The following is a 25,222-nucleotide window of genomic DNA, read 5'->3' as shown; positions in this document are numbered from 1 at the left end:
CCTTTACACATGAGGTCTGCAGCTGCAAGTATAATTGTGCAAAGAGGTGACGGGTTAAAGGCTGACAGGGGAAAAAACAAAGGCCGTAGTTAAAAAAACGTCCTTTAGGACACTGCCCTACGGCGGGTCCCCTCCCATCTCCCCTTCTCTGTACAAAGAACACTCTGGCAGTCCAAAGAGCAAATGCCAACTATGTTTCTCCATGGCTGAAATTATTACAGGATGAAGGGAAATTACCCATAGGTTTCTGAGGTCCATTCCTTTTGCCTTGAACAATATGAAAGTTACAAAATACAGCAGAGTTCCAATAACTGGTGCATAAGATGGCACGCCATTTTCCCCTTTGAATAGTTTGGATCTATGTTTTTACTGTTACCACAGTCCTGGTTTTCTTTACTGTCTCAGTTTTCAGGTTCACCATGAAGAGAGAGAGAGAGGTAAATAATATTTTACTGTCAACAACACAATCCCAAGTTTTTAGTGGGCTTCGTCTTCAAATTAGCGGAAGACAGAAATTTCCTAATCCCAACAGGTTTGGAGCCCGAGACCCCTTTAAGAGGGAAGACTTTGAGAATCTTACTCAACCTCAGTAATGACGCATGCTGCTTAAAAAAATACAAAAACTTGGTTTTCACGAAAGAACGTCAGTAGAATATTGCATTACAGCAGAGGGAAGTGAGGAAGATATTTTTTTTTCTCTCTTTCTCTCTTCTTTTTTTATTTAAACTTTAGAAGCAAGTCCAGTACTTGACTAACAAAAGAACTGTCCTGAGCTCCACCAATTTGCTATTGTCATCAATCAACCAATTATTTTGCTGAGGTAACTCTGAGTCTCTGCTTCCTGCTCTTTCTCTGCCATGCCTGGTTTCCTTTTTCCAAGTCCCACTTATCTATGTAAGATGGATTCCTTTACTTCTAAGTTTCAATTTTGTTTCTTTATTTACCGCCCATTTAAATACTGGGCTCACTGACAGTCTTTCATGTGCAGGCTCCATTTCAGACTTCATCACTCCCACCTGCTCATCTGTTACAACTGTCCATGCTCTCATATCTGCATTCAAGAGACCGCCTATTAATGTCACTGACATCCTTACAATCATCCTCAATCCTTACGTTTTTAAAGTCACCTTTAGTCTTGCTCTCCACTGACCGTGGTCTATTTTGAGTTGCAAATGGGAATGCTAAAATAAGTTCCTTATCTCTATAAAATCTCAGTCTGTCTTAAGCTGTGCTTACCTCTGATAAGTCTCTGCTATTAATGGGGTTCCTGAGAACTTCCTTTGTTGGGTGGTTTTAGATCGGTGTTGTATTTGTCTAGTACTGTAAATAATGAGTTCCTAGCCATTGTTCTCACAGAAGCCCCGTTTCTCTTCACTGTTCATATTTTCTTTTTCTTCCTTATCCAAATGCTAAAAATTTCATGTCTTGGCTTCTACCATTTTATCAAAAGATATGACTGAAACTTCTTCAGATATGCTGTTCAAGAGAGTTCCGTGGGTTCTCGTTTGCTTGTACTTCCATATGGTGTATGGAAGCAATTTCGATGTGCTGGTGACATTTCAAAAGGCTCCTCTGCCTATTACCTCTCTCAGGTCAGCTACATTTGTTTTCGAGGTTTCGTTGGGAGCTGGTGGAGAGCCGTGTACCAATTGCAGCATCCAGTGCGAGGTAAGTTCATTTTTTATGTTAAAAAGAACTTTCCGGAAAGTAACATTGATGAATGTTTTAGAACATCTTCTTCGTTATTCCTTAGTTGAAGCTCCTGCTATACTTGTTGACGACGGTTCATCAATAATGTTCCTTTTACCTGAGCAAATGGTACTGAATTTTGCTAAGTTTCTTTCGCCAAATATGAAAAATGGGACTTCTGTGTTTTCCATATTAAACTGTTTCTTATAATCTCTTGGCGGAGGTATCCGCGTGAGCACATTATTACATTTTACAGCTTCTTGAATTATGCTCTCCATATTCCTGCTTGCCTCCTTGGAGACACATTCAGTTGCAGCGGCCAAGCACTGCAAATTTGTTTGGCACAATTTGGTACTACTCACAAGCTCTTCTAAATTGATTTTCGGAATTGTGTGGAAAGTCTGTTCCTCGTTCCATTAACGAGGCGAGTGCCAAAAAGGCAATAATTCTACACTGGACGTATCTATAACCCTGCCTTATTCTTAATGTTGAGCAAGGATATCTATGCTTAAATTTGGACGAGGATAATCTGGGTTTCTCTTTTCCACTATTAATTTTCTAGTCAGGGCTTAACAGCAAATGTAAATCTATCTGCAAGAGCGAAATATGGATGCGGGCAATAAAAAGTCTGTCAGTAGCTGTTTAGATCCTCAGAGCTGGCTTGATTGGTTCAATTTTATCATTAATTTGTTTTAATTTGCTTCCCTATGTTCTCTGCTCACTTATTATCTTCAGGTGAAGATGCTTTGTGCTGATAAAAGTGTGGGTGGTTTTTTCTGTCATTTTCATGCTTTAATGAGCAATGTACTGCTTCCATTGGCTAACTATCTACTCTTGAAACTTTCCCAGCTTGATGATCGAGCTCCTACGAATTGTGAGCAAAACTCTGTGTCCTATTCAGGGTTGGGAGCTGGTGATCACATATTCCATGTCTGCATCAACAGATCAGCACAAATTTCGTGCTCAAGCTACAATTGGACCATTGGTTAGGAGACTGTTCTCCATCTCCCGGCTGTATCAGTTTTTTCCTGAATTTACACGTTGATATATTTCTTGCAGATAGCAGTATCCCTATTTGATTGGCAAATTAATCAATTTGTTAACCATCCTTCAAATGTTTAATGGCCCTAGAAATGTATAAGAGAAGCTCAAAAGATGATATCGGCAAAATGTTAGAGCGCTTTAAATGACCCTATTAAAATCGCGACTCAGGATTAGTTGCCATAAACACACCTTGAGTTGTGAACAGAATTTCTGAGACAGAGGGATGAGCCTGATGGTTTGTTCTGAGACCAGAGCGATCAATCCGATGTTCTTTTCTTTCCATTTTCTGGAAAGAAAAAGTAGTAGTATATATTTTTCAAATCCTGCATAGATTGCAATATACTTTCCCAGATCAATCATAGATCTTGGGTCAATCTCATGTGAAGCATCAGAGCCTCAGAGATTCTAAAAATAACTATTTAGTAAATCAATTACACAATGCATATGCTCTGTGTACCAAGCTGTGTGGGTTTGCTTGATGTGCGCAGCTTCATGTTGAAGGAGGTCTAGAGTTCAAATTCGAAACCTTTACTTTACTATGCATCCTTTCTCGTAAGGCCAAAAGGGTGATAAGGTTTTCATGTTAACAATGGTAGGGGACTTTATACAGACGAATGCAATCAAAACAGGAGATATAAGACAGCATCTCTCAGGTAGCTGATACAGCACGTGTAAACAACAATCTGGTTTCCCTAGACATGAAAAAATTACGTAGTTACAAATACATTGTTTCATCTCAGTTTCTCTCACATGCTTAATTTTTTTGTCTTACTAACTAGATCAATATCTGAACTGTTAGTAACGTTCTAACCACAAAATCCTTGCAGATACGGTTCATCCTACTGCATCAATTTCAACCTCAAGATCCTTCACAAATGCATTAAACATTTCAGCCTTTATTACATTCAACAAGCCATGCCTTGGGGAAGGTGGATTTAGATGCTCTTCTGTTAATGACTGCAGTGTGAGTATGGAGAAAAGCTGTATCAATTTTTCATTTATTTCTTAAGTATCTTCTTTCTGTTATATTGAGCAAGCATCTAAGGCTGTGTTTTTGAAAACAATTAGAATGACTTCGGGAAAAGATAAAACTCTCCAGGACCTCTCTCTCTCTATCTATCTCCCTCTCCATGTGTGATCTATTTGTGTGTAAGGAGTGTGTGTGTGGAGAGAGAGAGGGAGTGCTTATTTGTCTATTTGTTCAGTTACTATAGCAAGTAAGTTGGGTATGGTAGATCTTGCTCTTTTTCTGCTATTGATATGTTTAGATATTGGCTATCCATGTCATTTACAATTTTATTTCGTCCCTTTTCCAGCTTCTTGTTTATGGGCCTGGTCAGGTTGTGCCATCAACCCTTCAGGTTGTCCAGTCTGATCTGAAATTCTCTATTGTTGTGAGTTTCTCTACTGCTGCTCAGTATGGAAGGGTGATATTAGCAATGCGGAGAGGTTTCTGCACAGATTCTGCTGGAAATAGGTTTATCAGAACTGCTAATTCAACGTATACCTTGCACTTTGGTATGTTATTCATGTCCCATAATGTATAATGATGGGTTTCCTACTTTTAAAGAAACAGATGCTCTTAGCTGTGGAAATTTCAAGTCTACTTTTCGCCTCTGAAATGATTGAAGCTGATTTTTTCTCCATAAAAACATTAATGCATTCTTTCACAGATTGGACCCCCACGCGACATAAGTTGCTTCATTCATATTATCTTAAAGAAAGCACATAAATGCTACGTGCATATTATTTGTTTCACTAGATCCATCAGTCAATTAACTTTTTCTACAAAATTCCCCAGCCGACTGCATTCTTTAGGTAGTGCGAAATGATTATATTTCCTTTTTCACAACTATGTTCTGAGGAGTGGCGGTATCGGAATATGTTTTGTATTGTTATTATTACATCACTGTTTAGTAAAGTGTTTCCCTTTTTTATAACTGGAATTTGTCAGACAGGAGGAGAGTATTTGCCAATTTGACAGCACATGTCCCCATGAAGCTACTTCAACTTAACGCTGCATCGAGGATAGTGGAGGCAACCAACGACCACAGGAACTTGAGAATTTATTTGGTTTTCTCTGTTCCTGTTCTTAATTCGTCCTCTGAAATTCTAAGTGCTCTTCATATTAGTAGTGGCCTCCTCGTTCCTATTAATCGAAAGACCCTTGGGAACCGCCGATTTGGATTTTTGGTGAGCTTCCTTTTTACGGTAGTCATGAAGCAGTTACTATTTCTATGAGGTTTATGGACTTCCTTTCTAGGACGACAGTCTGAGTTACTATGAGTTGTCAGTTTGATATTAACTGTTATTGAAGCTTATGCATCTGTTTCACGACCAAAATTTTTCTTCTATTCCTGCTTCCAAATCTTATGGTATATGTGGACATAACTCTTTTCACGTACATGCTTCTGTATTGTCCTTTCAGTAGACTCTATAGAAAGACTTTTTAGACTTTCTAATGAATTGCTCATTCTATGTTGTTGCTGTTTGACGTCAATGAGCCCCGATATATTTGCAGTGGTTTCTTCGTGGTTTTCCTATGTCAAGCAAAATTTTCTCCAGTTCTTGAAACCATGTTGTCTTTCTTTTGTTAGACAGGCATACTGTTTGCCTAGTGATTGTATGTTTTTCACTTTTCAGCATGATTCATGGACATATGAATATCCTAATTGTTTCATTGGGTTTCATTTTTCTTCAGGTGAACAACACATCAAGCATTACTATTATCACAATAACACTGCAGCAAGATGCAATAATTAGTCGGCAAGGGACTTTTGTTTCACCCACTGAACCCCTCACTTTTCTATACGGTACCTCCTATGTCACTGGAAAAAACTCTCGAGTAGAAGAAAAAATAATGTATCGTTTCCAAGTTGTCTTGCTTCCATATACTTCATTTTATAGAAGCAATTATTAACAACTGTTCAGCATCAAATTTAATTGATTACCATTTCGAAGTGAAACAAATATGGCTGCAACCTGGTAAATGACAGGCATATGATGGTGAATTAGAAGCTTGTTTTACAAGGGAGTAAGTTTTTTGAGTTCTGTGGCTGGTGTTTCAGCAAAAATAGGCCATCTCATAAAATGTTCCGTGGTTCTTTTTTGTTTTTTACCCTCCAAACGACCAAGAACGGGGAGGACCTAAAAAAGTTTGATCTCTGTTTACTCTCAAACTAGTCAAGGTGGAGCTTGAAAACAGATGATGAGTAGGTGGCCTTAGTTGAGAAGTTATTCTGTAGAAACAACGTTTCTTTTTGCCCCAGTGTTGGATTTTATTTTTGGCCCGTTTAAGGCCTATTGATTTGATGTTAAAAAAGGTAAAATTTAGTACATTAAATGTTCATTAAAGCCATAATAAAAAATATACTTCTTGAGTTTTTGCCGGAAAGGTATTTCTCATATATTAATTATCATGTTTGCCTTTCTAGGCAGAACTCAAAAAAATAAAAAATGTAAAAAAATTATGAACTGTGAGTTTTCTACAATGTTTATTACCAAACGATTAGTAGACGTCTTAAACAATTGTTAAAATTTAAAGAAACATAAAATTAGTTATCATAATATTTTTGCAATAAATGAAAATTAGAAATATGATACACATACACATAGATGTATTCAAATTTCAAACAAATTCCTTTCTTTCTTTCTGTTTGAATAATGTTGTGATTGTTTTGAATATATTGCTGGTATCTGTGACTATCTGAAAAGCCGCATTTGCAAAAATATCAAGCCAATAATTCATTAAGCAAGGTGCATCTGCATATTGTTGGCATTTTTGGGTTTACCTGATTGCAGCTGGTGGTTACTGGATGACAGATTGTCAAAGGCCAACAGTGAGATTGACCACCACATCAGAGAAGAGGACTAGAGATCATTATCTTCCGGTACTCATAAGATTCATGGAACCAGTTTTTGATTTTAATTCTTCTGCTATATCAATTTCAGGAGGCCATTTGCTAAGGCAAGTTATCAACACATGTTAGTGTAAAGTTCAAAACAATAACTAATTTACTATCTTTCCATGCTTTTGTGTTTCAAGTAATCTATTGTTTCCTTCTTTTTTATGAAGTGCAGATTCAGTCCAATTAGCTGGAGTCTGTACGGCATTGATGTGCATGTGGACGACTCTACAGTATCAGTAGAGATTCCTGCAAATATTACAGGGGATATTGCAGGAAACAAGAATCTAGCATCAAATGTTTTACAAGTGATGCATTGTAAGGATATTTCTTTGGAGCGTTTTACTATCATATCCAGCTTAAAGTTCAATCCACTAGGCCATACCATGAAATGTGCTGACATGGTCATGCTTGTTTGGGCTACTTAGGAGCAGAACAGTTGGAAATTTCTATCTGCTGAATATTAGAATTCCTTGTTATTTTGCCTATTATTTGGAGAAATTTGTTGACACATTTCAATACCATTTTCATCTAGTGTAGAATATGTTGGATGTTTTACCAAAACATAGTTCAAATTTATGAATGCATGCCTTAGTATGCCTCACAGCCTGCATTGATTTGTCATACTATATGCTTCATAACCATGATACATGTCACACGTGCACAGATGTTGATCTATGGCACTTTCAAGATTTCTAGAGTACTTTTCAGTTTTCAGCTTTCCCTCTGTTTTTATGTGCTATTCAGAAGAGGAATATAAGGAAAATAAAATATGGCATGCCATTGCAGATTCTGTCCCCACGACCTCAGTGGCAATCAGTACATTAACTACTGCTGCTTTTGCGGTAACATCTTTAGCAGCTGGATTGCTCACAGTTTCTACTGCCAGCCTTCAATCTTTTGGAGCACTTTCAAATCCTCTGCCATCATATGTTACCTATGATCCATCAAGAAATCTCTTTGTACGTTACAACATCCACTTTATGATTATCATAGACGAATTTATCACATTCAGAAAATTTCCTGTCGTTTTGATAATATTTTCTTGACATGTTTATCATGATTCTAGTTTATAATGTTGGGTGTACATCTAATATGGTGTTTTATGTCTGCTTTGTCTATATTTGTATATACTTTTTCCCGCAGAGAATTGCTGGCCACATTCAGGTATTTGCACTTTCAAAGTGGCTACCTGTCACCTTGCCTGTTGAATACTATGAATTTGTGAGAGGCTTACAGTGGAGCATCCCCCACCTTAGGCTACCATGGGAAGCAGAACACTACAAGACCTTCCCGATCAATTCAAGTTCCCATGTCCATCCACCTGTAAAAGTTGTTGAGGAAAGATCATATTCCGGTTATGCATTTAAAAGAGATAGTCAATTGACAAAGCACCTTACTGCTATGGAATATGCATCACTTTTTGAGGTTTGAGGACCTATTTATTTTCTGCTTTGGCTATGGAGTTTTCAGTTTCATAATCAATGGACACTTTTGACCCATTTCTATACTTTCCAGATCCAGAATATGAAACCAGAAGCAGAATTTCTCATGAGTGGAAAGACCTCCACAGGGTAAGCTGATATGGTGTGATTTACATTCTTTGCTTGGTACATGCTGCAGTTGTGATCTTGGCTTCAAATGCATCTATGCTGTGAATGGTTGCCTAATTCATCAATATATTTACGTTTTTCTCTTCTAAAAATCATGTCCTTTTAATTATAGATGTTAGTTTCATATCCCCTTATGAAACTTTGACTGGAAATCAATATTATTTAATTTATCCTTTCAATAAATTCGCATCTCAGATGGAAGGAATTCAAGAGGAACATGTTCTGGCTAGTCGTAATAGTTGGCAGTTTGATGCTGCTCCATGCTATAATTGTATTTACTCTCAAGTTAAAAAGGAGAAGCATGTCTCCGAAACATGCAAGTTATGGAGCACTTGTGGTACCAAGATTTGAGTTATTTCTGATCATTCTGGCGCTGCCTTGCATGTGCCAAGCTGGAGCAGCAGTCATCAAAGGTAAGTACTATTGCCTGTTAGTTTTTCTTTTATTATCTTTTCTGTTTATGGCTGAACGGGGAGGCAGAGGCTGGTACTTGTGCATCCCTGTTGCCTAACCTTTCTCACAATTATTGATTACTGGCATATGCTGCTCCACTTTGACCATGTTTATTTCAATTCAATCCAGGGGGGTCGGCACCAGAAGTCATTGTTGGTGTTTTACTGGTTGGTTTCTCATCGCTTTGTGTTTTGTCCTTGCTGTCATTCCTCACAATTGGAATTACCATGGGTAAGCTACTTCAATATAAGGAGGTTCATCAAGAAGGGCAAAAATTTCATTGGTACCAAGAACTAATAAGAATCACTTTGGGTCCTGGTAAGCGGGGGCAATGGACATGGAAGAACCAGCCCCTTTCAGTCAAACTGACAATGTTTGGTCCTTTATTTGAAGATTTGAGAGGCCCACCAAAATACATGCTTTCTCAAATTGTTGGAGAAAAGTCTGAAAAGAAAAGTGACCAGATCATTGCTTCTGATGACGAAACTGAAGATGCAGAAGCACCGTTTATCCAAAAGCTTTTTGGGATTCTCAGAATCTATTATATCATGCTTGAACTCATCAAGCGGGTCTCCTTAGGAATCACCGTTGGTGCTTATTCCAGTTTCAGTCAATGTAAATTTCCTGTCATATTCATCTTCTGCATTACATCTTTCCAGCTTATCTTCATGGTGATGAAGAAGCCTTTTATTCGGAAAATGGTCCAGTTTGTGGAGATTATCGCTGTTGCCACAGAAGCAGCAGTTTTTGCCACATGTATTGTTCTCTTGGAGAGAGATTTGACAGTTTCTAATGATAAGGCACTTGGTCTATTTATGGTACTTATGTTCTCCATTGGATTCATTGTCCAAATAATCAGTGAGTGGCGAGCTCTGTTTAAGCAGGTCTTAAGACTGAGCAGCGATGGTCACTCTTTCTGTAATGGACTGAAAATGGTTTCTACAGGATTGTTGTTGATCCTGATTCCATGGAAACTGTTAAACAAATGGGATAGCCAATTGTTCTCAAATGACAAAAGTGGTGAAAATGTAGCTAACTTTGGCAATCAAACGAGTGTTCCTGCAATTGGAGTGGTTGGAGATACCCCTGTGAGGCAGTCAAGAAGCTCTAGCACGTCGGATAGGCCATGGATGAAGCAACTGCGGGAGTTGGCAAAAGCAAGCTTCAGCAGAGAAGGAAGTGGGACACAGACCGATCCTTCAAGCAGCCAGAACCAGAGAAACATGGGGAGAAGTCAGAGTCCTACAGGATTGTACAGGGACCTTGAAGCTATATTCTCTTCTGCATCTAGGTGATTGAAATTGTTTATTATTTCTAATCATGCATTTTTCATGCATCCGGCTTTCCTCAACATTTTCCAGCAGAGTCACATTGATATAGAAATGTGAATGGCTTTCAGCAAAAAAAGGAAAAAGAAAAAAGTTCTACATTAGTATGTGAGTCCATGCTATCTTAGGGGTAGCCTGTTGTATTGTTGCATGCTGTAATTTCCTCTCATTAATATAATTATTTGTAGAAAATAAAAACAAAATCTTGTAATTCTTCTTATGTTCCAATGTATACATAGTCTAGGAACAGCTCAATAATGTCTTCTGCCGTTGTCTGGATATGTCACTGGTTTTCGTATGTGTTTTCTCGGCAATTCCGTTTTGTCCATAGCTCTCATTTCCCAGAGCAACTTGAACAGGACAGTGTTTTAAACTGTTCCATTTAGTGTTTGGCAGTGATATAACACTGAGCTGAATCACCTGAATCGTTGGCTCTGATCGAATCAGCGGAAAGTCAATTCGATTCACCAGCAGAAAAGCATCATACCAAACAAAATTTTCCGATCAAACAGATTTGAAACCAATCTCCAGGCTTTCAGTGTCTAGATCTTCATCCAAATTGTCCAAGGAACTTATGAAAATACATGTGAAGATCATTTTTTTTAAGTGGATGCAGATTCGGCTTCAAATAATCCTATTTGATTCCAACTGACTAAATTCAGGGAAGTCCAAGAGCCCAATTAAACTAAAGTCAATGAGGTTCAAGTTGGTAACAACTAGATCTTGATCCAAAAAAAGCCTAGGGTGTAATCTCATTATTTTATTTAGTTTCCAATGTTCAAGAATACTTTGTACTTTTACAAAAAGTAAAGTTTCTTTTTTTTTTTTAATGACCAATTTCACTTGCAATTGAAGATATCCTCTGACTTTTCATTTAAAACCCTGAATTGGCCCGTGACGTGGGTTGCTGAGAATTAGTCAATTTTGTAAACACAATTCTGCAATGACCTAATAAAACTATTTAACATTATGCGAGAAAATGTAATTTTTTTCCCAAGATATGAACAAAATATTTAACATAAAGTGTCGTTTCTTTAAATGTTATTTATTTACCATTGTCGCCTCTTTAACTCTGTGCATCGACACCACCAAAGCAATGTTCTACAAAGTGTGTCTATATATATATATATATATATATATATATATATATATATATATATATTAAATCAACCAACTCACATTCATTGTCGGATGGTCTTTTTATATTGTTTGATACTAGCTAAAAACTGTCATAAATGGTCCATTCCACATTAGCAACTCATTGGTCATGGTTTTTAAATAAAGAATGAACCATTTATGACATTTTTTTAACAACCAAAATATTAAAAAAAAATCAGAGAATGAACGTTGGCCGTTGATTTCAGCTTCAATTTATATATATATATATATATATATATATGTGTGTGTGTGTGTGTGTGTGTGTGTGTGTGTGTGTGTGTGTGATCTTTCATATGTAGATGTCAGAAAATTGTCAATCTGTGATCTGCAATCAGTTAAAATGACTATCTGTTTCTTCTCACAAAATTTTCGCGAGAAATTTTTTTGTAAGTTTTGCAATTTGATGTCCGTTTTCCTTGTGTTAGCAAAATGAGATAACGTTATGGGATTTCCCACCAGGGAGCACAGTGACCAAGAATTGTAACTATACTTTTTTTTATTATTATTATTATGTATGAAGAATAATCCTCAAGAAAATCGAGAGATTTTTCCCTCCTTCCTTGCACAAATTTTATCCGCACAAAAATTGCAGAAATCTTTTCATATTAAACATTTTAGAAACCATCGTTTTAGAAACAATCATGCATGCATGATAGGTTCCTTTTCCCTACTTTAGAATGGATTTGGGAAAAAATTAAAAGAGAAATGGTTTTGGAAAAAAACAATAACCCGATTAAAATTTCTTCTCTTGTTTTTTCTCTGCCATCCATTTAGAAAAATCAAAGATGATTTTTTACATATCTCACACCGACTTTATATATATATATATAATGTAGAGCTTTCAAACATAAAACCATTCCAAACTCAGATCAGAGACGAAGACGAAGATGATGCTTATGGTGGGGCTGACTTTTCTTAACCCCTTTCAGACGTCGAAGGATGAGAAAGATCTTTTTCTGATATGGGCATCTCGCAGAATATCTAATACACGGATACATGGTTGCCGTTTATTTCCAAGATGAACGACAGTGAGCGGCCCTCAAGATGTTATTATCAGGATGGCCTGGCTTTTATCATCTTTTGTTCCATTTCCTGCGGGGTTTCCTACCTGGTCTGACGTGCCAGCCTCACTTTCCAAAGCGCGTCGAAATTTCAGTGGCTGGACTAGAGACAAAAGCGGAAGTGGACCGGCGACGTGGGGCGGCGAGCTTTGGCGCTTACATAAACGGCAGGTGAAGGCGAAAGCGGATGGGAGGATTGTTCAGTAGCTTGAAGGCGTCTCCAGAAGAGGTGAAGATGGCACTCCCTAAGACTCAGGAGATTGTGTCCAACAACCCCGTCGTTGTCTTCAGGTGATGATGATGATCATCATGAATCATTATCTTTGACGTTTCACTGAGTTTCGTTTTCTCTTTATGTTTCTTTTTTCTTTTCAAGTTGTGGGGGTGGTCTGTTTCCGAGTTTATGATTGATTGATGGATGAACTCGGATTTGGGGATCGTCCGAATGGGAACTCGGGTTTGGGGATTGTTGGATGGGGGTTTCTATTTCGCACCATCTCGGAATCGAGATTGGAATTGGAAGGAGGGAGTTTTTCTTTTTCTTGTCCTCCGTTGGAGGAGTGCTGGTCTATGGTTGCAGTCATAGGTGAGCTGTTGAGTTATTCTTCTCTCTACCTTTGTCGTGGTTCAAGTTGGATTCTTCGAGTGCTTTGATATTGCTTTTGGATTCGAAATTTAGGATTTGCTGTCTGTGAAATGAATTTTTTATTTTCCGCCATTATCTATCTGTTGAGCTTCTATTTTCTTCAGTTTCTACTTGCTTTGCTTCTTCTGACCTAGAAATATTGAGCCATTTCATTTACAGGTTACCTTCTTGTTTTGTTGAGTTGTTTCATGATCTTAGTAGCTTGAAATGAAAACGTCTTTTACTTTTCCCTTTGTTGGCTTTTTTTGTTTGTGCATTTTTTCTGCAGACTACTTCCATTGGAAGTTAGTAATTTTTATTTGCCTTTTTCCAATGTAATCAGCTAGTTTCTGTATTTCGAGACTCAGGCTACTGATACAATACAGTGCCTTTTCAATCGTATGCTTTTCATCCACAGTATCTACCTGACATCAAATTCAATAATCCATTGTTTTCTTTTATGTGTTGATTATTTTTTCTTCGTTGGGACCTCCTGAACTTCTCTCTTTGATCTCTATCTATTGTAATGCTGCAGTAAGACATACTGCCCCTTCTGCACGCGAGTTAAGCAGCTGCTTTCAAAGTTAGGAGCAGAGTACAAGGTGGTCGAATTGGATGTAGAGAGTGAGTTCTTCATCTCCATAGTTTCTTTCAGATATATGGTTTACATATTTTAGTTGTTAATTTTCTGTCATGCAAAATTGCTTAAATTTGCTGCACTTGAATTGTTTGCTTCTGGTGATAATAGATGATGGGGAGGTCGTGGAGTAGATTATTGTTAATTGCCAATTTCTTGTGTTATTATTCTATTTGTAATACCTTTATCTACAGCTAGATCATGGAATGAATTTCGTGTCTTTACAATATAGTTGCAATTTCATAGTCACTTGATGCATGAGGTCAGTGGTTGAGTGTGAGGTTGTTTGATAGCGTAATAAATTAGAGGGTCACAAGTTTGAAGCCGATGACGGGCTATCTTCCGCTTGCGTTTAAAGGACAAGGAGATGGGAAGAACAAAACAAGGACCTTGCTTTGCCAATCTCTCACGTTAAGGAAATATCTTTCATGTTCTTGAGTAGAAATCTTACTTGTCAATCTCAACTGGTGGTCTAGTCTGACAAGTCAGTTTAGTTGGTCATCGACCAACCGGTGACTAGCTGGTCAGACTAGTCCACTAGTCAGCCTAGTGCATATGTATATGTGCATTCATTTTAAGACATACATAATTTCTGCATGTATTTCCATATAATATACATATGTATTTATTAATGGTTAATCGACGTCCACGGACTGGTCCTGAGTAGCCTTATTTAGTCCCTATTAGTCTTTCTATGGACCTGATTAACTTGTATCCAACTTCTGATTTTGACAACTTAGATAACTTTGTTGACAATCCACATCTATATTGTTCATGGCAACCGTGTTATTAGCATGCTGATTTCTGGCCTATATAACAGTATGGATAGTGCAATAGAGAAAAGCAAATTTGGAATATGGTCAAAGATATCTAATATTCTGTGCACAATGTGTAGCCACTAGTCAGACTGTTGTACTATTTTACTGTGGCTGCATTTGGTAACTCCTCCTGACTAGGGCAAGAGTAACTGTTTATGACAGTCTCGACTTGAATTAGTTTTGTCAAATCAATAATCTGCACCATGCCCTCTTAGAGATTGCAGCCTCGATCATTGGTCTGTCTGCTTCTGATCATTATTCTTCTCTCCTCAGTTGCTGTTGACCTGTTGATTTTGCAATGCAGTGTGTGATTTTGCTGGATTTTATGTCTATTTTTCTCAAAGATCAAGAGGTTACATCTTACAATTGTATATATCGCTAAGAAAACATTGATTTTTTACCTTTCCGCCGCAAGATAGCAGCACTGAGGTGGAGTCATGCATTTAATGAGTATTTGTTTGTCTGAAGGTGATGGAAGTGCGGTTCAGGCTGCCTTACTGGAATGGACTGGACAGCGGACTGTGCCTAATGTGTTTATTGGCGGAAACCATGTCGGTGGTTGCGATGGTTAGTTCTCAACTTCTCATAACTTGCAAAATTCACTTGGCACTTCCTCCTACTTGTGGCTATAACTGGTGGCTGGGGTTCTATGTGCCTCTGGTTGTTCCCAAGTTCTCTTTGCAGTCTTCCTTATTGACAAATAATGGAAGATGGAGGATGGAAGGATGATTTATATTTTGTGGTGATTTTGCATGTTACCTTTATCTGCCTTGTCCACCCCGGTATGGACATGGATGCATAACAAGTATTTCTATATGGACCCTAGAATAGTGGATGTAACATCCATGCATTCAAGGGTGTGTATTGAGCCACTGCCCACTGTTTTAGTATGTTAAAGAGTTAAAACCATCTGAGAGCAAGGATCTTCTGACACTGCCGACTCTATCATGGTCCTCCCTTCTCTGTCGAACAGAACTCTAGTGTGCAAGAAAAGTAATTGCTACTTGCCCAACAAAAACTTAATTCTTATTTTTTCGACTTTACAGCCGTCACTGCAACACACAACCAAGGGAAGCTCGTGCCTCTGTTAACGAATGCTGGAGCCCTGCCAAATGCTACTTCCAGCTAGCTGTAGTGTTGTTTCTCTTGACAAGATAGTGATCCTTCATGCTTAGCCTTTCAAAAATGTACTTGAAGTTGGCCTTCAGGACAAAGTATTGTTCTTCAGTGTGAAACCTTTGCTTATTCAATAAAATTTTCTATACATGTAGACCATTATGGATAGCTTTGGTAAGCAAACGAAACGGAAGTGGAATTATATCTGATGCATGGATCAGCATCTAAAGCAGAAGAAAAAAAAATCAGTTTAATAAATAACCTAGTGTCAATCTGCACCTTAAAAGCTGATAACGGTGTCTGCATACGTGAATTATATCAAACGTGCGAAATCTGAATGATTTTAAGCCAACAAGTTCTCAATCCACAACTAGCTATTTGCATTAACATCTTTCAAGTTACAAGGAGGTCAAGCTTGAACAACGGTGAATTTCTTAGCAGAATCTAATTCATATGCGTAACTTGGATATACCAGAAAACAATGGAAAATCTAAAGTGGAGAATGGGGTGCTGAACTTGAGGCAGGAGAATTCTTCACCGCTGTAATTCCAACTTCAGGACCGTATGCCCACCCAGCCAGCTAGGTACGCATTTGTTTTACCTGATTTTGTTCGGGATGGGAAACATCACGGTGGAACTGAAGATCCACGTTCCGTGGACTGTCCGAGAACACGGTGGCTTTAGCCTTTAGCACCGTTCACCAACTGTATCTTGATGGTCATCATGAAAAGCCGCTCTTTGTCCAAGAAACATTTTTTGGGAAAAAAACAATCCAAAATCAACCTTGAGATGTTTCCTTTTTATTGATGTACTAATGAGCCCAGTTATGATGTCAACGAATAAACACATTAGGACATTTAAAAATAGAATTCTTGGACAAATGTTTTGAATTCAAGGTAGGATGTATTCAAGTCATTTTTTTATTGATGTTCAATTTACAATTTGAATTGGCTTCTGCATTTAAAAATAGAATTCAGCTGTGAATCTAAAAGCCGGATACAGATTTCGAATTTAAAATTCAAATACAAAAATAAGGTGTAGATTTGTCTTCATCTGCATTCAAATCCTAACTTGAATCTAAATACGTGAATATCCGATAAATGGGTACGTCCGATTCATATTCGACCCGTGGTCCCTACCTACCAGTGAACAGAACGCCTACGTGTTTATGTAAGCATCAAGCATAATCAATGTAAGCATCATATGACTTGCTCAAATATTTTCACCATGATAGGCTCTCGACATCTTGACTTCCAGAGATGCAGTTGTTTTGAACACAAGAACCAGGATATACATAAGCATTGCTATCCTGCAAGGGCACTAGGCGAAAGGGAAAGAGCAACTGTCTGAACAAGTAAATTGCAGCTTTAGAATACAGATTTCTTTATTAAATATAAAGAAACGTTAAACTCACTGAGAGTATTATTGAGAACTTCAGGACAAGATAAGCTGTTGATTTTTCTCTTCGAACTGTCACTTGGATACATTTCCCAGCATTTGCCTAGGCAGCTCAGATCCAGCAGCATTTCTTCTTAAACGCTGGAAAAGCCCAAAATAAATGAGAAGCGTGTTATTCAACCCACTCCTGCAGATAATCAACTATTTGGGAAAAAAGCAAAAGAAATTGAGACTCACGTTTGAAACAGTTATCCATGAGTCCAGTGTCCTAATAGCTTTTCCTGATCGGTGTGTTTCACGAGCCATCTCTACTCCTTCAGCAAGATTTTTCACATAACCACTGGCTAAGAGAGAAGCTGCAGCATTGAGAATCTGAAAATATTTTGAGGAAAAAAATACATTAGCATGATAACAAACACCATTGCTCAAAACAGATAAGTAAAAACTAGGTAGTCTTCAAACATCTGAATTTTTTTTAAGATGAATTTGTTGAGGCCTGATATACAATTCCAAACAGATAAAATACCGACCGGACAAATGAACTAAATTGTCGCATTAGATATGAAAAGGAAAAAGAACAACTGCTATATTTCAACAACCATAATTGAGGAGAACAGGCTACCTAGTACCTACACAGATTTTCACTAATCATTTTCAAAGAGGTCACAGGATGCTAACTTCTTGAGCACACACGAGAATGAAACACAGCAATCACTGAAAGAAAAGAAAGAAACCAATCTTGCCATTGACAAAAATAAAATCTCACTTACAAAAGCATCCGCAATTGATCCCTTATCACCAGATAGCACATCCTTAAGTACTCTTGCATTAAACTCTGGGCCACCACCTTTCAGGCTTTCCAAAGTGCAGCGAGCGATTCCAAACTCCACTAAAAATATATATGTACGTTAATCAGAAACACTGATAAGAAATGCAAAATTTATGCTTTCCAAGATAGCTACACACATGGGATTTCATGTCCAAAAGTTTGATAATCCATTTGATGTTTAAACTTTAAAATTTGCATGTGAATGTAGCCGTACTATTTTTTTTATTAGGATAAAATGCTTAGCCAGTTAAAAAAAATAGCATACATGGGTCGAACGGAAAATTGTCAATCTTTTCTGGAGTAACATCAAGAACAAATCCTGGACCTGAACAAGAAAAGAAGAACTCGATTTATCAGGCATAACAACTTAGAAGGAACAACTTATAAGCTGCACAAGTGATAACTACAATTACCAAGAGGACTCATTTCATCCAGTCCCTCTGAATGAACTACCAATGCCCTTTTCATGCCAAATCTTTGCAAAGCCTTCGCCATCTTACTGACCTAAAACAGAAGATTCTTAGAACTGAACAAGTTGTTCAAGCAATAAAAAATGAAATTCAGAACCACCATACAGGTGGCTCTTACAAACTTATTAATTGAATGATAGATTGAAAAAAGAAACTGCTAACATCACTAAATAATCATATTAAATGTGGCATAATGCAATTTATACACAACCAGTCAAGTTAGAAGACAGTTATGAAATATCATATTCTCCACACTTCCTAAACATGCACAGCCGAGAAGAAAAATCATGAAAAAGAAGTGCTTTTTCCATTGCTAGACATCTGACCTGTACAAGAAACTTTAAATGAAAGAAAGGAAAGCATTAGTCAAGAGTGTCGGAAGATTATTAGAAAATTAGTATACTTTTCAGATTTCTCATTTACTCATCCTGCTTATTCAAAATGCACAGGCCCACTAGAAATATATTTCAGAATGTTTGGTGGTCAGAAATTTCTTAGGTAGACCAAAAAAGAGATGCATCATGATCCAAAATCTGAATCCAGTTTCAAAGCAGTAAAAAGCCAGGTGTGCCTCGTCACATTTTAGGTGATGAAGCCATGAGAAAATTGCTCACCACTCACAGGAGAGCATATGAAAACAGAAAACATGCAAGAAGAAAGAAATGATATGCTTAGATAATTATATCACATAAAACATTTAACTTACCAATTCTTGATGGTAGACACCCACAACTGCATAAGGAACTCGTGCTGGATTCAACATTGGACCCAGTATGTTGAATACTGTTTTCAGTTTCAGCTTTTTCCGGACAGGACCAACAATTTTCATTGCTGGATGGTATTCAGGACCCATCATAAAACCAATTCCTACTTCCTCTACGCATGCCTTCACCCCCTGTCCACAAAAAACCCAGGTTTTTTTTATCATGAACAGTCCCTAAGACAAACAATTACTAGGAAAAAATAGCATAGAAAAGCACATAACTGTATAAAACAAAGGTGATGGTCAGTTCATCACCAACTTCATGTGTTTTTCCTTGTGATTTATGTGAATGGCATAACAGATGAAACATGTTCTACATGTAAGGTGATATAAATGTAACATATACCTAAATAGCTTCTGCCTGTTGATGGTTTTTGTACACTCACCTCTGCATCCAAGTCAATAACTACACCTAGCTCTTCAAGCACATCTGCACTTCCACATGCAGAAGAACTGGAGCGGTTTCCTTGCTGCACAAAGTACTCTAATCACTTTTTTCTACCAACTATGTCAGAGTGAAATGTTAAAAAAAGAAAAGAAGCCAGTTTAAAAAATTTTATAGCCTACTGGGAGAACCCTTACCTTTGCAACTTTCACTCCACAAGCAGCAGCTAGAATGGAGGCCCCTGTTGATATGTTAACTGTGTTTGCACCATCACCTCCTGTCCCAACAATATCAACAGCATCAGTGATTCCTTTTATCTGCTTGCAACGTTTTATCATCGCCTTCGCCAATCCAGCAATCTGCTTGCAAAAGGTAATGTAAGTTTTTTGTGCAAGAAAAATAACAAAATTTATCAAGAGGAACAGGGAATTCCCCGTGACACCATGAAAACCTTTTCTTTCAGTGGAATCTGGCTGACAACAAATAGGTTCATACCTTGGGTTGCACTAGCAATGTAAATAACCCAGGTATTTGGATAGTTCTATGCTATGTCTACAAGAAAACTTGTCAGCAGATAAGAGCTAATCAAATTTTGAAATCTGGCAAATACTCAAGAAATAGCTAAATTTTTTGCACTAAGGTTTTCGTACACATTTAGCTGGGAAAGACCATGCTTTGCACTTACTAGACGACCAACTTGATGAAACAAGGGTGTACCTGGCTCAGCTTACCCAGTTTAATTTTGACGCTCAACAGGCTTAAGCATGTATCCCAAATAAGCAATAGAAGAGGAACAAAAGCTTAAACAGATGAGGCACCAAACCACAGAAAAACCAACAAGATACAAAAACACAGAGTCCATGGCGAAGCCTTACTTCTTCGTATGTCTCTCCTTTGGCCCTTAAAAGAACAAGAAATGCACTTATTAGAGCTTCATTAGCTTCTGTCAGCAGAAACTCAAGCGAGGCCTCCGCCATATCTTCAGATAAGTCAACTCTTTCAATCAGTAATTCCAACAACTGAAAACCACAATAAAAACTGGACGTCCTCAATTGACAAAACCAACAAGAATGGAACTATAAGCTAACGCACTCACCTCCTTGGAATTGGTGGCACAGAGTCGGGTTTGCTGGAAATTTTGAACATTGCTTGCTGAAGCCAAAACTGGAATTGGGACGCTATTGGATCTTGAAGGAAAAGAACAAATTTGATGATCCATTCGACTTTTTTTTATGCTGCAATTTCTCAGCGAAGGTAAAACAGAGAAACTGCATCTTACGACAGCCATCTTTTCTCTGTCAATCAACTCCTTTACTCCTCCCTTTCAATCTTAGAGGAGCCCGTGTAGCTAAAACTGGTCCAGAAGTTGAAACTTTCAAAAGCTCTTTGATCACCTAATCATGCAACAACATATACTCCGGTAAGTTTGTAACTAACAAAAACAACATAAATTCGAGAGCCAATTCGACTATTAGGCCCGACAATATTACCACAACAGTAAGCCATTATAAAAATTGAATAATCTTAGGGGACGTTTGATGCCACAGAAAAAATTTCATGGATTTTTTACCATGAAAAAGGTTCCTGGAATAGGGTGTAAGAGAAAATCTTTTTCCAACCATTCCCATTTCAACTTGTGATGGGTACACAAAAAAAAAAAAAAACCAGAAAAATTTTCAAGATAAACGATCCTCCCAAATAGTTGTAACTTGTAATGCCACGGAAGAATTAAAGAAGTGCAAGAACATGATTTTGATGTATTAAAACTATGAGCAGCACACTACGTATTACTCAGGAACAGACGTAGAGCTGATATAAAGCAAGAACGAACCAGAGCACTTGGTAAGGAACATACGAAGAAGATGAAGACCAGAGAGGAAAAAAAATGAACGAAGAGGGCATGCTGGGCCGATGATAGAAAGCATCATACTGGGTCAAATTACCGGAAACGGCCAGAAAGAAGGCAAAAGTCCCCTTTCCGGCCACTCACACATGCTTCCAGAAAGGGGGTTCAACAGCCCCTGTTTGCCAACGCTCTGGCCAATCGAACTCGGGTGGTTTCTTTGGACAAAGATAATGAGAATCATGCGGAGCCTTTGCACAGGAGACGAGGAGGCGTTGATGATGCTCTTCTTCAAGCAATAACGGCACAGAAGCAAAAACATGGAACCGACTGACAACTCTAACAAGGTCAATGACATGAAAAAGCAATGAAACCCGTCCCTCTGTTGGTTTTCTTAGATTCACGTTTTTTTTCAAGCGCTTTAAACCGAGAGAGGGGTGCGATGAGAGAAATAAAGAGGTAAAGAGGGAGAGAGGTTAGAAATGACAGAATGACAGACTACCAGCACCGGCGGGCGAAGGTCGGGCGACGAGAGAGAGATTTACCGGAGAAGATGAATGCGGCCGCAGCGAAGTTTAGAGCAGGAACAACACTCGCGAAGACGGCGCCCGAGGCCCAAAAAATCGGAAAAGTCGGATCCATGGAACACCTTCACAAATTCGACTTAGCTTTAGAAAACTTTTATGCGCGTTTGAAATGCGAAGAAAAGATTTCGAGAAAATCTACAGAAGCATCTCCAGCACCTATTTACGCGTTCCTAGCATTCCAAAATCTAGCTTTCCTAGTAGAGATAATATATTCAAGACAAGCAATAGAGAAAGCGTCTTCCAAAAAAACCGGAAGAGCCATTTCAAAGGTCAGGCGATTTTATTAGCATCAGCATGACAGAATTTTCTAGAGAGAGTGTCGGAGTCTCGAATCCTTGAGTTTGCTACCTCTATTGGAGCATCCGACACTCCCAAGTCGACGGGTTAAAACAAAAAGACGCTTCCGACAACTTTATTCTCCCAATCTGGCGAAGAACTCTCCCAGTCTCGTCCGGTCAACTCGCCGAATTTGAAGCCTTCTCCTTCCCGGCCTACTTCCAAACAATTCAGATTTCAGAGAAGAGGGACGTAGAGAGGTCGATGCTCGCTCTCTCTCTCTCTCTCTATCAGGAAAATTTCTTTTCCCCAGGGTGGTTAGCATTGCCACTCTTCTTTAAAGGCCCAAACAACCAAAACAAATTTGTCGTTCTCAAAAGAGCATTATGCGAAATGAATCACAATTTCAATCGAGAAACTATAATGCGTTTTGAAACATGACCTTCCAAAGTCCCTGAAAAGTTCACTTCCAAATGCAATTGGCAGTCTAAATCATCTTCTTAACTAAGAAAACCTGGATACATCCGCAGGTCTCTATCATAAAAGAAATCAATAATACACAGTAAAAAGTGATCTCTTCCAAGAACATATGAAGAAGAGAAACAAACAAGAAAATCTTCTCACCAGCCTCCTCGACAAAAAGAGCGAAAGAGAGAGAGCGAGAGAGAGAGAGGGGGGGGAGGGGCAAGGGACTGACCGAGCCGTGGCGGACGCTGGTTGAGGAGACCACGGAGAGCAGAAATGGCGTCGCCTACAAACCGTGGCAGGGAGGAAGAAGGGCGCGGCTCTGCAGGAGAAAGCCTCCGTGACTCCGTGCTAGTCAAGCAAGCCGGGCTTATGCTGACGGAGAATTATGGATCGGATCTGATCCAACTTCGAGGAATCCGATTCCCTTTTTTCCAGATATAGATCTCAAAAGATCCATTTCCTTTCATCGAGTCATGCTCAAGTACCCCACGTAGAAGTCGGATCTTTAATTATTTGGGTCACCAATTAAGATTTGGACCTCGGGTCGAGTTCAGGTATTGCTGAAGCCTAGTTCCCTGCTCAGGGATGTCAACATTGTCATTCTCAGGGATGAAATGTTCAGATTTGGATTTGGGTTATGAACTAACTCAAAAGAATTCTCACAGTTCTTTTATATTTTGATTCTAGTCAAAGTTTGGATTTGGTCCACACTAGATAGATATCTGTAATTGAAACTAAATTCAACCGTTAATAGCATTCTATTTCTTCATTAAATCCGAACAGTTGGACCTAAATTCAAGTCCTTTAAACAGATCAGTCAGGTCTGGTAACATCCTTATTTATCCACCATCCAAACTCCTCTGAGATGCGAGACAGTGGCGGAGCTAGAAAAATTTTGTGGAGGAATTTTGATTCTGAAGTTTTCATACATGGATGGGCACTTACATGTATAACAAAGTAAATGTTAAAAATTTTAATGTAAAAATAAAAGAAAATTGAGAAGGTGGTGTCGAAAACTGCCCACACCAACCTATATGTGGCTCTGCCACTATGCGAGACATGGGCTACAGTGAAGTAAGAATAGTGTTTTTGGATCTGGATCTAAGTATACTTGATCCAGAACTCATTGATCTGAAAAACACAGACAAGAAAACAAGGGAAGTTTGGTATTTTTTGTTCCAATAAATGAAACATTATCTAGATCTTGTAAGAAAATGATTGGTACAGATCTTCCTACCATTCTCAAAGATGGCAGATTTTGATTGGGAGACAAAAAAAATTGTTGGATTTGGTACATTTTATGAGAGGTGCCTTAAAGATGAGCTGCAGATAGATCTTCTCTTGGGGTTTGAGCATGTGATCTTCGGGTCCACCAGCATTGAGTTTGGTTGGAATTCTCAATCCACATTTAGCACTACAATAATTATTAGTTGAATGTCAGAATATGGTGGAATCGTGTTTGCCGTTTTCAGGTTCATTTTTAAATACGGAACCCCGAAAATTTTGGTTCTTCCATTAAAGCAATTAAATATGTCAGATGCAAATCCATTAAATAATTCGAGAATCGAATCTGATTTTGTACCACCTTACCGGACACATTTAAATTTTTGTTTGTTTTATTTTTAATAAAAAATGGATAGGAAGTATATCGCGTTTTTGGAAAACGTAGTCATAGAACACGTTCATTTTATTGTTTTAAAATAAATGATGTAATTATATCCAGCAAATTTACTGTTGGATTTTTAAATAATATTCATGATCGCAATATATCTACTAAAACAACGACATTTTTTTTTTGGAACATGTGTTGTATTCAACAATATAAGGTTCGTCTTTGTAGATCTTTCAAAGCTCAAGGGTCGTGCAGAGTTCTTCTCTAGCTGCGTTTTGAAGAAGAAAGAGAAACTGAAGCACCCACAAACTAAATACGTCCAGCATCATATTTCCAGTATTTTTTTTGTCAGTTGAGCGAAAGCTTTGGAGATGTGCTTGAAATCATGAGTTCTAACCATATTCACAAATAACGTCTTCGAGTTTTAAACATAGTGATTTTTCTGGAATCTAAAATGGTGAGCTTGAAAAAAAAAGTAAATTTTTAGAAATTTAAAAACTAAAATTAAAGAAAAAATAAAATAAGTGAAAAATTAATAACAAAAAACATCAAAAGATAAGTAGATTTGCAACAAAAAAAACCGATGGAAATAAAAAAATAAAAAAGTACATATTAAAAAAAACGTGTTTTTTGTAACTATGGTACTAACTTTGTTTTGGAAGCCATAATTTTCAGGGTGTTCGCTAGGAAGGGTGGTTGAACCCCTCAATGCAATGTTTTTAGTACCCTCCTCAAAAGGAGATTTTTGTGAAACCACAAGAAATCCTTTATAGCAAATAATGTTAGAGATACCAGAGGCATAGCACAACCGGTTCAAAGAGCATTGTTGATTTGATTTCTATAGGTGCAACTCTCTTCGAACTACAAATGGTGGGATCACTACATTCCTTGAAGGATGTACTGTACCTCACTTAAGTTTTCATTGCAACTCAAGACCCTAGGAGCATTGTTGGTTTGATTCTTATAGATGCTATTCTCTTCCAACCACAAATGGTGGGATCATGACACTACTTGAATGGTATACTGTACCTTAGGTCTTCATTGCAACCCAAGACCCTAGGATGGGGGGAACAAGAGGACCTTGCAGCTTTTTTTTTTGAGGGGTGAGTTGTTAATCTTTTGCACTCACCCACCCAGAAATATG

At 38.0% G+C, this 25,222-nt stretch overlaps 3 protein-coding genes across 7 annotated transcripts; 2 read left to right on the top strand and 1 right to left on the bottom strand.

Annotated features, from left to right (window-relative positions):
• The first annotated feature begins 688 nt into the window (after window positions 1-688).
• On the top strand, window positions 689-10,297 carry LOC116248337 (uncharacterized). 3 transcript variants are annotated; one of them, XM_031621074.2, is made up of 14 exons: window positions 689-820; window positions 989-1,668; window positions 2,539-2,674; window positions 3,561-3,697; window positions 4,050-4,251; window positions 4,688-4,926; window positions 5,435-5,546; window positions 6,556-6,700; window positions 6,814-6,956; window positions 7,428-7,600; window positions 7,785-8,066; window positions 8,157-8,212; window positions 8,447-8,664; window positions 8,834-10,297. In XM_031621074.2, exons 2-14 carry the CDS (start codon window positions 1,453-1,455, stop codon window positions 9,997-9,999), a joined length of 3,225 nt encoding a protein of 1,074 aa, XP_031476934.1. In that variant the 5' UTR covers window positions 689-820; window positions 989-1,452; the 3' UTR covers window positions 10,000-10,297. The 3 variants fall into 3 exon arrangements, with proteins under 3 accessions (XP_031476934.1, XP_049932166.1, XP_031476933.1); XM_050076209.1 differs by having other exon boundaries at window positions 752-894; window positions 6,556-6,623; window positions 6,809-6,956; XM_031621073.2 differs by having other exon boundaries at window positions 752-894.
• Window positions 10,298-12,275: 1,978 nt separating this feature from the next.
• Window positions 12,276-15,601, top strand: LOC116247971 (glutaredoxin-like). The gene is made up of 4 exons (XM_031620468.2): window positions 12,276-12,542; window positions 13,412-13,500; window positions 14,800-14,898; window positions 15,378-15,601. Exons 1-4 carry the CDS (start codon window positions 12,439-12,441, stop codon window positions 15,458-15,460), a joined length of 375 nt encoding a protein of 124 aa, XP_031476328.1. The 5' UTR covers window positions 12,276-12,438; the 3' UTR covers window positions 15,461-15,601.
• A 1,030-nt stretch (window positions 15,602-16,631) lies between these two features.
• On the bottom strand, window positions 16,632-22,822 carry LOC116247970 (anthranilate phosphoribosyltransferase, chloroplastic). 3 transcript variants are annotated; one of them, XM_031620464.2, is made up of 11 exons: window positions 22,696-22,822; window positions 20,389-20,686; window positions 20,168-20,311; window positions 19,490-19,651; window positions 19,294-19,377; window positions 18,851-19,039; window positions 18,088-18,178; window positions 17,940-17,999; window positions 17,616-17,734; window positions 17,083-17,217; window positions 16,632-16,986 (listed from the first exon to the last, which is right to left on the bottom strand). In XM_031620464.2, exons 2-11 carry the CDS (start codon window positions 20,578-20,580, stop codon window positions 16,921-16,923), a joined length of 1,242 nt encoding a protein of 413 aa, XP_031476324.1. In that variant the 5' UTR covers window positions 20,581-20,686; window positions 22,696-22,822; the 3' UTR covers window positions 16,632-16,920. The 3 variants fall into 3 exon arrangements, with proteins under 3 accessions (XP_031476324.1, XP_031476326.1, XP_031476327.1); XM_031620466.2 differs by lacking the exon at window positions 22,696-22,822 and adding an exon at window positions 22,071-22,292; XM_031620467.2 differs by lacking the exon at window positions 22,696-22,822 and adding an exon at window positions 21,681-21,784.
• Window positions 22,823-25,222: the final 2,400 nt, after the last annotated feature.

This window comes from Nymphaea colorata, chromosome 2, assembly GCF_008831285.2.
Source record: "Nymphaea colorata isolate Beijing-Zhang1983 chromosome 2, ASM883128v2, whole genome shotgun sequence".
NCBI classification, from domain to species: domain Eukaryota; kingdom Viridiplantae; phylum Streptophyta; class Magnoliopsida; order Nymphaeales; family Nymphaeaceae; genus Nymphaea; species Nymphaea colorata.
This window is presented reverse-complemented; position numbering and strand designations above follow the sequence as displayed.